General features: G+C 39.7%; 1 protein-coding gene across 1 annotated transcript; it reads left to right on the forward strand.

Annotated features, from left to right (window-relative positions):
• The first annotated feature begins 471 nt into the window (after positions 1-471).
• rtkn2 (rhotekin 2) lies at positions 472-11,428 on the forward strand. Its single transcript, XM_015013276.2, has 12 exons — positions 472-890; positions 2,301-2,500; positions 2,701-2,747; positions 2,880-2,933; positions 3,014-3,131; positions 3,413-3,613; positions 4,032-4,126; positions 5,345-5,451; positions 5,549-5,680; positions 6,546-6,714; positions 7,325-7,432; positions 7,760-11,428. The coding sequence occupies exons 1-12, from the start codon at positions 756-758 to the stop codon at positions 8,473-8,475; spliced, it is 2,082 nt and encodes a 693-aa protein (XP_014868762.2). The 5' UTR covers positions 472-755; the 3' UTR covers positions 8,476-11,428.
• Positions 11,429-11,847: the final 419 nt, after the last annotated feature.

Raw genomic sequence — 11,847 nt, forward strand, 5'->3', positions numbered from 1 at the left:
CAAGACAAGACGCCCAAACATCTAACTGCAGTTTCAGCTGATAATGCCTTCCTGTTTGCTTGATTAATGGCTTTTAGAGTAATAAAAAAACAAAACAAAACTTAGATATAGTTCTTAACCACAAAAGAACGTGGCTAGAGGTTTGTGTAAACACAGGCTACATGCTAACATTCAAAATGCAAAAATGAAATTTGCTACAAGCTTTCAGTCAAGTGGTAAGTGGTATTTCTTTCCTAACAATCTTTCTTTTAAGTTTGAATTTCCGTCACTCTCTTAATACAGTTACAAAGTCACAAAGAAAACTGGGGAGTGGAGTTTCGTTTCTGCCATTTCATTTTATGAACATGGAATTCCCCAAATGATAAAATCGTTTAAAAAAAATTCAAAATCCTGTTGTTTTTGTCAGATGCTCTGACGTAATGACGTTTCTTATCTGTCAACGTAAGAGTGTTAAGTTTCTACATGGGGACAAGCCGTAGAAAAATTGACACGTTTTTAATTTGAGTTTTATTTTAAACCTGAAACAGTGTTCAAATAATTATCTGTATTTTTTTTTTTTTACTAAGTATTTTAAATTCTTTAGCTTAATCTCAGAGATTACCCTTTTACAATTTCACACCCCGACTTTTTGTTATGTTTAGTCCGGTAGAATAGGTAGTATAAATCGAGCCAACCCAGGTCCGTTGGAAAGGGGCGTTAGAAATCTGAGCTGGAATGCGTAGTTTCGTGTTTTGAGTAGCGAATAGACAGAAAACATGGAGGACAAGCGGGATGTTCAAACATCCAAACGACACGGCAGCTACAAATCGGTGTTATCTGCTGGTTCTGCCATGGCCATGGAGATTAAGCGAAAGAAAATACGTGAAAATGCTTTCTTCCTACAAAAAGAGGTAAGTTTGAAGAGACGGAGACACGGCTTTGTTATGTATGTCGTCAGGGTGTGAATTTTATTGACAAGTCATTCGATGCCCGGAGGGGGTGCAAAGTCCAATAATGCTAGCACAATGGGACCGAGATATGCGGATTTCATTGTACTATTCTAATAATATTCCCCTTTTCATCAGAATGTTTAATTGCAATATTGTAACAATTTTGCTCTTTATTTCTCGAACTTTGTTCTTGAAGGAAGCATCGGCTTCCACAGATACTCTGCATTGTGTCTACTTTGTCTTCATTTCTCTGTAACACGGTTCGAACTCGTCTGATTTTAGGCTAAATGCATGAAACGACGCCCAAGCCTTCTGAAAGACACCCTGCAGATAATAGAGGATGTTAATTTGTTGCACATTCGACAGATTTCCAAGAAGCTACATGTGCAAATTTCACTTCCTACAAGGAGAATGATGATTTCTGGGTTCCTGAAAACAATAGCTGCGTGTTTATTTATATCTTAGTCATAGTTAAGAAGCACCCTGTCATAAAGGAAGTGCATCGGGCTACAACAAAATATACGTTTTCAATTTTAGCAAGAATCCTCTTGAGTTTTTTTTCTCAGAGATCATCATCAGTACTCCATTGTTGGTAGAAGACCTAACTTTTCATCACGGTCTCTAATCATCCCATGTGTAGTTTGTATGCTCATCTTTAGAAACAACCTAATACTTCCTACATGCGCCATTTGTAGATTGAGTTGCTCATAATTGAGAGATGTTTGCTTTGAGTGCTACTTTTTACTTTTTTTTTTGTTTTTTGGAACCACTGAAGAGTTGCTTGATGTCTGATAACCAATATCAAATCCATTTTTTATTAGACGAAGTCTTTAGTATGTCCAGATTTCATGTTGTCTTAATTTACGTTCTCCTACATTTGTGCTTTTGTTAATATTACCGCTTCTTACAGGGGAATTTCTTCAAAGATGTAAATAAACATTGGTTGTCTATATCAGTCAAAAAGTGATTAACGTTAACCGATTCTGATATTGATGCCGAAATATCGTGCATCCCTAAATAAAAGGATTAGGGAAAAAAACAGGTAGGTTTATTTAAAATTGGCTAAAAAACAATTTTCTTCAGATTTCTCAAAAAACTCTAACATTATAAAATGTTTATTGTAGCTGAGACAACCATAAAGAAGGCTTGTATTATTCTGTTGATGTCATTTCTTGCTAAACCCAGAGAGCTCTTTTTTTCCTACAGAAAGATTAGCATGTCATCTGACCTTTAGTGTTATGTGGGTCGTTAAAGTCTTTAACAAAGCCTGGGTCACTCATCGTCAACTTTAATTCATCGTTGGCCACCGTGTCCACGTGTGTTACAGCCTTGTTGTGCATGTCTTAAATGTAATTCATTCTGTCCATTCAGAGTACAAACATAGAAGAGAAGCTTCAGTTTGAGACGAGAATGCGCGAGGGGGCGTACAAGCTGCTGGTGGCTTGCAGTAAACGGGAGCAAGTCCTCAACGCTTCCAAGAACGTGCTGACCTGCAACGCCAGGATCAAGGCCTACCTCGCCCAGCTGCAGCGGGAAGAGGGGGAGCGGGACATGGTGGGAGCAGAAAGAAGGTAAAGAGTTTGGCGAAAGCTGTGGCCTCACGTAAGAGATGTGTAAAAACACAAGTTGTACGCTCCCAATACAGAGTATTAGGAAATGCTGATCTTAACTTTGAGGAGGCAAATTCTGGAGGAAGATGATGAACGGCAAAAATAGATGTGACGTTTTCAGAAAAGGACCTGTTGATTTAAGTACTGTCTGTGCTTCACAGACTCGCAGAGGGTCGTTCACCATGTCCTGGGACGGTCGCGGTTACTGGTGAGACTATTTTTAGCAAACATTTGTGGCGTAAAAAAATATTTGTCCTGCCGGATCTTCAATTTTTCCCATTTGCTGAGAGCTCTTTATAGTAATCTTCCACTTTTTTCCCCCCCTTTTTCCTTTACGTAGGCCTGCGCTTTCCTTTGATTTGGAGGGATTCAGACCATTTTAGTAACAGAGGAAGTATGTTCGCCCACTGCATTTAATATCTTTTTATTTACTCCCTGCACTAACACATGCTGCACCTCCTCTGTGTTCGGTAGGCTCCCGTCGGGTGGCGGCGTTCTGCCTGATGCAGATCGGCTCTGAGGTGTTTGACACTGAAATGGTCGTGGTGGACAGATCTGTCACTGACATCTGCTTTGAGGGACTCGCTGTCTTGTAAATATGTTTTGCATGTTTTATTTTCCCATTCATGCACTCGGGGAAACAAACACTTATTTTGTTTTTGTTTTAAACGATGTTTTAGGGAAACTGAATATCAAAATATAACAATTTATTTTTCTTTCCACATTCAAACATTTACATTTTTTTTTTTAAATTCACTGACCTGTCATTTGACGGCATTACTAACCACACTATTTTTAATCATTCTCCAGTGTGTGTTGTGTGCATCTACGTACTTTACATGTTTTCATTTGACTGAGATTCTTTCTTTGTAGCAAAGATGTAGTTCCCCAGTTTGAACTGAAGGTGGAGCTGTGGAGCTGTTCCATGGAGGAAGAGCTCACTTTACCGAACACGCCAAAGAAACTTGCAAAGAAGCTCCGTAACTCCTTTGGAAGGAGCTCTGGAAAGAAGCTCTGCTCCCTGCTGGACACTCCAGATCCCGACACCTTCCTGCTGGACAACCCAATACCTTCGTATGTGTTTGTATCGTCTAACAAATCCTGCACCGTCTCTTGGAGTTTCTCATTGAGATATCCGTCCCCTCCCCTCGCTGTTTTGACTCTGCAACTCTGTACAAATCTGAATGCTTTGTATGGGATTTTTCAACAGATCACTCCAAATATCCAAATAAGGCTTAAATAAATATGTGTGGTAGTTTATATTTAACCTTCAGATATTCATAGATTGTTTTATGGCTATAAATGGGGTCAAATGTTTGTATTTAAATGTTCCTACATTAATCTTGTGTTGACCTGAGGGTGAAAAGTTTACAAAAATTTATTTATAGAACTCGACTGGTAGGATGAAGTGTTTTTTTTTTTTTTTTTTTTTTAAGGAAACGGTCAGTATGTTTGAAGAATGCTCTCTATATTTGTGTCTGCCCTCAACCAGGGGAGCCAAATACAGCCTGCTGGCCTACACAACGCTCGGTCTGCCTGATGCTGATGGCAGCTTTCAGTCTCACTCCCTCATTGTCTACCAAGGCGGTAAGAAGCAAAGACACAAACTTTATGTTATTACTGACCTGTGAAGAGTTTACTGTCTCCAGCTCATAAATTGAATCAATGTCACGATAATGATGGCTTATTCATTCATCATTTTGGGAACACTAGCAGAACTGAAAGCTACATGTACAAGTAAGAACATCCAGTTGAGGTTTTTCCTTTTCTTTTTTTTTGAGTCGTTAAGTTAGTGCTTAGGATCTTTCTTTATCTTGCTTCAGTTCAATTCAAATAACTTTATTTATTCCTAAAGGGCAATTTCAAGGCACATGAGTATTACAGATGCACTCAAGAGTGATGGCTCAGACAATAGGATTAATAAAATTAACACATACTAAGACATAGAAATGTAGAAAGTAAAATGTTATTTTTCCATGCAAGTGTTTTTTTTTTTTTTTTTTACAAATTTCACATCCAAAATATACTGATTCCGTCGGATGACATTGGAGAAAAGAAAGAAAAAAAAAAACATAACTTGTGGGGATGACTTGTTTGATTCGTTGGCACAACTTTTTCGTGATGAAATGTACAACTTCCTCCAGCTCTGCGTACTGTTTGCGTTGAAGCTCCTGCTTTTTGGAAGCTGAATTAAGACTGAATTCCTCAGAGGTTTGTTAGGGAATATTATTGAGCAAACCGCATCATGAAGAAGAGCCGCATGCAGCAAAGGCTAACTGAGACCTTCGTCCAGTTTGATTGAGCTCTGCAAAGAATGGGCAACGTTTTCAGTCTGTAGAGACGTGCTGCAAAAAAAACAAAAAAAAAAAACATCTCAACGGTAAAAGATGGTTAAATATTGACTACAATGTGCACACCACACATCAATTTTATTTGAAATAAGTTTCGTAAACCTTGCAACACTTTCATTCCACTTTACAAACATGCCCTACTCTGTTTCAGGTTGCCACATTACATGTTGGTGACGCATAGTAAAATTTCTGTTTGTAACTTCATAAAATGTAAAAAAAAAAAAAAAAAAGTGACCCGTATTTACATACTTTTGTAATATTAGGAATGTTTGAAACCCCTGTTATTAAATGGGGGCAGCATTACAGGAACAGATCATATGAGATTGCAGCAATTATAATGAAATCTACTTTGTGTCGTTATTTCGATTCTGTACGTTTTGACCAACAGCTCTGAACGTTAATATTTTCTTGTGTTTCTGTTTTTTTTTTTTTTTCTTTTTCTTCATCCTCACAGCTGAGTGGTCATCCTGGCTTCCTCTGTACGGCAACCTGTGCTGCCGCTTAGTGGCGCAGCCGGCCTGCATGACACAGAGTGCCATGAGTGGCTATCTGAGTCAGAAGGTGCGTTGACGGCTTTCACTGTTACGTCACGTAGTAGGAGTGAGTCCTGGTCTGGATTGTGCAATCATTCTGTTTTTGTTGCTCTGTTGATTTCCAGCAAAGTGTGCAGGGAGTGAACCGCTGCTGCAATCTCTACTGTCTGCTGAGCGCCGGCTTTTTGTCCTGTTACTTCACCCCTGAAGAAATCGATGCCAAAGTGCAGCCCACTCTTAATGTGCCAATCAATAATGTGAGAGAGCGGAATATAAAACATATATATATATATATATATATATATAGAGAGAGAGAAGATAAAGAATCAATTTTTCTTGGTCTCACTTCAGGTTTTTCCTTAACATTTCTCAACCAAGCCTACATTAATTACTCAGATCCTATTAGGGTGTTTGCAGTTTTTCCCCCTGAATTAATCTTGGTGTGCAATCCCAGCTTTGTCTTTTACCACTAGAGTAAAAAGCTTACATACACTTCACTTATCACAGTCATTAATGTCAGATTATATCTGGAGGACGTTGATGCATCTGCACTGTTCCTTTTTAGGGTGGAATAATTGTACAGCAAACACCTTCAACACATTTTGAAAACGTGTATTGCGTGCACAAGTTTGACGTTCTCTATGTATTCATACCTCTTTCTAGTCACCAGATGGTCAAAATTTTGCCTGCAGGCTCAAATATAATAATAATAATTGGTTAAATATAGGACTGGATCACTTCACTTTGTGTCAACCATCACTCTTTTTCATGGAACTATGGAAACCAAAAAAAATGCAATCATATAGTGAGAAAACGGTAAAAATCTAAATTACCAAAAAAAAAAGTATAATATAAAAAAATATATAAATACATAATGCCACCCACACCACGCTTGACATTTGCTTCAGCGTTCTTATGCCTGAAAGCCTCACCAATCCACAAATGAATTTTTAAAAGTCCAAAATGACCCTCATTCCTGCCGGTGGTGAGTTTATGCAAACTTGTTACCGAATCCTGCAGTGGGATCAAAAATTAAACAGAGATTGTTGTTGTTTTTTTTTTTTTTTTGTTTGTTTCTTTTTTTTTTTTCAGCCTGTTGTAAGTTATGTGTCGTATCTGCAGGAGACCCGCATTTGTGTGCTGGACAAACAGTCAGGCGGTCGCAAATCCAAGAGTTTGTCCATCATCAACCCTTCACCCGAGGGATCTCAGAGTGTCGTGTTCACAGCAGACACCAGGGAGGAGCTGGAGGAATGGATCGACTGCCTCCACCAGCACCTCTACGACCAAAGTGAGTGTGGCCCCTGCGAGCGGACAGACTGGCGGGCTTGCATTCAGATAACGGGCTGTCCGCGCAGCCTTAAAAAGTCTTAAATTCATCAGAGTCGGAAGTTGGCTTTTAAAACGCCAATGACAGGTCTTTAATTTTGTTGTGACGGGACTATTTAATCTTGCATGGTTTTATTTTTCTCGTGGGACTTTTCTGTCAGGTAAACGCTAATAAGCACTGTGTTCTGTGATTTGAGGCTACTGCTAACTAGCTGCTAATTAAGATACCCTAGCAAACTAGCATTTTTGCACCTATAATGGGGAAAGCGTGAATTTATCGCCAGTTGGCTGTGCAAATTTCTTCTTCTTATCTTAACTGGCTCACTTCTGCCACCAAACCATGCAGTTCATTCTGTGTGACAAAGCTCAGCACTACTATTATGTAAAATACACAGTTATCTTTTGCACATTTCTGTCTTAAATGTCTTTGTTACTGGTCTTAAAAAGTGTTAAATGTTGTGTTGGTGAAACCCTGAATGAAGATGGTAACATGATTAGATCGTCTGGACGAGAGCAGAATGCAGACACTGGAATGAATAGAAACCGTCATGTCTGCCCTTATTTATGACCAGGCCAGTGGCTCCACTGCTGCGACCGCCTAATGAAAATTGAGGTCGCATCACCACGGAAACCATCGCTTTTCCTCACCAAGCAGGCCGACTCTGTTTACGACGACCTCAGTGAGTACAATAATTTGAATCAGACGCTGAAGTGAGGTGGTGGCAAGCTGATATTGGGCTGCAGCTTTTAGTGAGGGGGGGGGAAAAAAAGTATTTCATTTAAAATAATACGTGCCATTACTCCACAAAATGTGTTTTCATTCCAAAGATGATGCATGCAAATGAAATCCTTTTACATGCAAATGAGAAAAGTGGAATGTGTGCTTCCACGTCCTCTGAGGGTTATATTGTTTGCACATCAGACACGGAGAGAGAGAGGAAAAAAAAAAAAGTGTTGTTTCATCTATAAATTTCCTTCATTGTTAGTTAACTTAATATTTCCTGCAGGTATAAATTCGCCCAACAAGTTTGAGAGCATCACAGACATAATCCACAGTAAAATCGAAGAGGCAGATGGCCACTTCCTGATTGGGCAAGAGAAGGAGAGGGAGCCCCCTAACTGGTCCTCTCTGTTCGATGGGTCCCACCCTGTGGTGGTGGAGAAGAGCGTTCTGTCCCAGAGCAAAACCTCCACCCCCTGTGCAAGCCCCAGCACCGGCTCCACGCCCCTGGGCAACAAAAAGCGCCGCGCTCCACCTCCTCCTTCTGACGTGAAGCCCTTCGCTAACCCCACCCGTCCGGACAGGCCCCCCCTGCCCTCCTCTCTGCTTCATCGTCCTCTTCCTCCGAACCAGGAGAAGGAGAACTCCGGCGCGTGCGCTTCCCGCCCAGCCGTCAGGTCCAAAACAGGCCGGCCCTCGCTGGACGCCAAGTTCTCCGCCATCATCCAGCAGCTCCAGCGGAACAACGCCGGGGGCGCGGCGGCTCCAAGCCGGAAGATCGCCCCGCTGGCCGTCCTCGACGTGCAGCCGCAGGGTCCGCCTCAGCCTTCGCTCCAGCAGTCGGACGTCCAGAACCACAGCGTCCAGATGCCTCAGGATGCAGCTGGTGATGTGTTTGTCCGAGCCTACAGCGGTCCCGGTCCCGGTTCTGGGCCCATCCCGGCACCACGCAGCAAACTGAGGAAGTCGCTCAGAGAGAGGATGAATCTCAAAGCTTTGTGATCTAAACCCCTTTTTTTTCCCAAAAATTTTTTCACTTCCAGCCAGACGTTTTACACACACTCATCGTCAGCATGAATGTCGTATTGAGAGGTTCTTTGACTTAAAATTAATAAAACATGAATGATTTTCCACGTAGAATTGGGTGCAAAACTTTGAATTTACTGTATGTTTTCTCTGAGTCACACAGGGCCAAAGTTCTACATGCAGGGTTAAATTATATAGAAACACCTTCAGTAATATTTGACTAAATATCCTGACATGTTGATAAGAAACCACACAATATCTGTTGCCATTATCACATTTCTGCTATTTGGAGTGGATATATAATAACTTTTCTTATCAGAGATCCACAAGTTGCTACTTGCTAACCAAGGCCCAGCTTCTCACCAGATAATAGTGAAAATGAGTTTAGATGGACTAGAGAAAATCTACAATAAATTCAAACTTGTTCATCTCAATGTTTTCAAAAAAATCAACTTTCACCAAGAACGGTTCAAATGAAAAGCTGAGGAGGTGAAAACTCACGCATGTGAACTTGTTAGGTAGAAATGTGTAGAAAATCAGAAATGAAATTAGAAAATTTAGAAATGTATTTGTTGAAATTGTGCGTCTGTAGCTCGTCACTTGTACAAATAACTGATAAAACCACTTTATCTGATTCAAGTAGCATTAAAATCAGACACTTTTATTGCATCTCAGTTAAGACTATTTCATATGACGGTTTTTCTTAAATAAGCACAAAAGTTGAAACTATATACCGTATTTACTAGAATTAGCAGATAAACCTTTATAAAAATGTTTGATGGATTAAAAAAGTAGTCATTAATGTTAGGTATACATCTGAAATTTGTTAGAGAATTCAAATCTAGAGATTAAGATATATAAAGGGGAAAGATGAATTTATTTTTTTATTTTATTTTATTTTGTTTTATGGGAAGTGGTGGATTTTTAGTTTAACCAACCCTGACCAGGAAGTGGCTGTCAGACATTCGACCGTTTTTCGATCAGTGAGTGAATAAAGTCGGAACATTACTAGGTGGCGCTGGCAACGAAACCCTTTTGTGAGGAAGGTTTTAACAGAGAAGTCGACTAAAATTTGGCAACTTTTATTTCATGTGGAGTGTTTAAAATTGAGGTCAGAAGAACTCTATTAGATGTCAGAAGCTACTCAAAAGGAAGCTACATTTTCAGTGACAAGTCTGCGGTTTATTTATGGCCCTAGAAAGGAGGATGGTTGCGCAAGTCACTTTTTATTATTACTTTAAACTGTCAACTTGGCCGAATTTACAAAATGTTGGGAGTCTTTTAAAATGCTCAGCAGTAAGAACAGGATACCGTTATGTAAGCAATATGCAGACTGCTGCTTGCATTTAATAATGCTAACCATTCTAAACACTAATATGCAAAGAGTTAAAAAAAAAAAAAAAAAGAAACAGTAAAACCTAAATTGACAGTGATTCCTGTTGCGTTTTTATATACAGCAGTAATGAGATGCTGTATATATTATTGTTCCAACAGTGAAACTAGAACTGCTTGATATTTGTCAGTTTGGTTAAAGCTTTACAGAAATTGCCACACAAAACTGATTATTGCTTCTAATGAACTCCTGAATTATAACATTAATATAAACACAATCAAACGATCACTCTACTAATACAACACACCGTACAGGTCCTGAGTCATAACATTACCGCCTAAATCTCGGCGCCATGTAGATGCTGCACTGATGGATCTTCACTTTGCTTTGTTCCTTCATGCGGCTTAACCCCACATGTGAGACGGCATGCTTCGGTTGGGCTGAAATGGAAAGCGTTCCCTCAGCTCTGCGACATGAAAAGTTTCACAAATGCACTTAATTTAAGTTGATCCATCTGGGTAACGTGGGGGGGACAAGCCGGTGCTTTTGGAGCTATTGACGTCCTCCACTTACTGTGACGACTTTATGACCACTGCAGCTCGCTTTAAGGAAAGCCAAATTGTAAGCTAGTAATGTGACTTCTCTGCTCCCATCCTCCCCCCCTCCTCGTCCTCCTCGAGGTCTTTAATAGAGTAACCTTGTTTTTTAGTGGCTGCGCAGTACGTCTAACATAATTTAACATAGCAGCCAATAAATGCTCTGAACATAATTGAATGAATGGGTCTTTTGAGTGGCCTGAATAATGAATGTCCTTGTGCACTTGTTTTGAACAAACCCAGTACTACAAGCCCCTAAATATTCCAGCCACTTAATGGCATTGTGTTGAAGAATGGCCGTCGTAATTGCATGCGGAGTACAAAACATCGCTGAAACTACCTGAAAACACGAGGCAGGACGAGGGAAAGCTATAGAAGCTATTTTTATTTTCCTCCCGCTGTTATCCTGCAAATTCATTTAAATAATAGAGAAAGGTTAAAGCTTTAGGAGGCAAACGGGAATGCCGTTCATTATTTAGCAATTTGCCAGATGCATCTTATATTTACTGTGAATCACCTGGTGGTTTCTGTACCGCACATTCTTCGGAAAACAAAATAGTTTTTTCTTCAGAATGAAACTTTTTGGGACAAAAGAAAGACTGTGATAGATTTCTGCATTATTATTATTATTACACAATTTGCTGCACAGGCATCGCCAGTACTGGAATGCTGCCACTATCAAACATAGTTGTAGTAAAGGGGTACAGCGAATTGAAAAAGTAGATTTTAACTATAGCGACTGTAATAACAAAAGTGAATATTTGTAGTTTGTTCTTATGACTGAAATGTGTCTTTACAAATGTCATTTTTATGCTTCTTTTTGTATCAGTCTTGCATTAGTAGTTTATAGTTTCCATGTGATATAAAAGTATATTTAGATCGTAGGTGTCGTTTCTCAGAAAGTGCAATCGCTTCTCGCTGTTGTCTTGGCAGCTATAACCGTGTTTGTTTTAGGAAAAAAAAAATACTGCTGATCTGCAATAAAGCGACCTACATTCCACCCCGGTGAGGCTGCTTTTTTTTCTTTACTTTTACTGAGCTCTGGAAGTATTACAGAATATTTTTTCATGTTAAAAGTTTACCAGAGGGTGGCAATAAAAGTCAAAGCACAGCTTTTATTGCACCCCAGTACACACGCCATAGAAATGCTACATGCACTGGCGCATTTGCTCAATGCAGCAAATGCTGAAGAGGCTTTTCTGGCCGGGAGCCCAGAAATGGCCTGTTGTGAAGATTAAAGCTGGTGGAATCTCAGACAAATAATGCTGTCACAATAATAAAACGCCATTCACACAGCATTTACTAAGGGGGGGAGGAATGGAATAATGTTAACACACTGGTGTTGCATACAAGTTTATATGGTCCTTGCATTTTATAGTGCTTTATAAAATAATTTATACCCTTGTACTTTTACACATT

This window comes from Poecilia mexicana, unplaced genomic scaffold (genome assembly GCF_051168715.1).
Source record: "Poecilia mexicana isolate PSO_F unplaced genomic scaffold, ASM5116871v1 scaffold_15, whole genome shotgun sequence".
NCBI classification, from domain to species: Eukaryota; Metazoa; Chordata; class Actinopteri; order Cyprinodontiformes; family Poeciliidae; genus Poecilia; species Poecilia mexicana.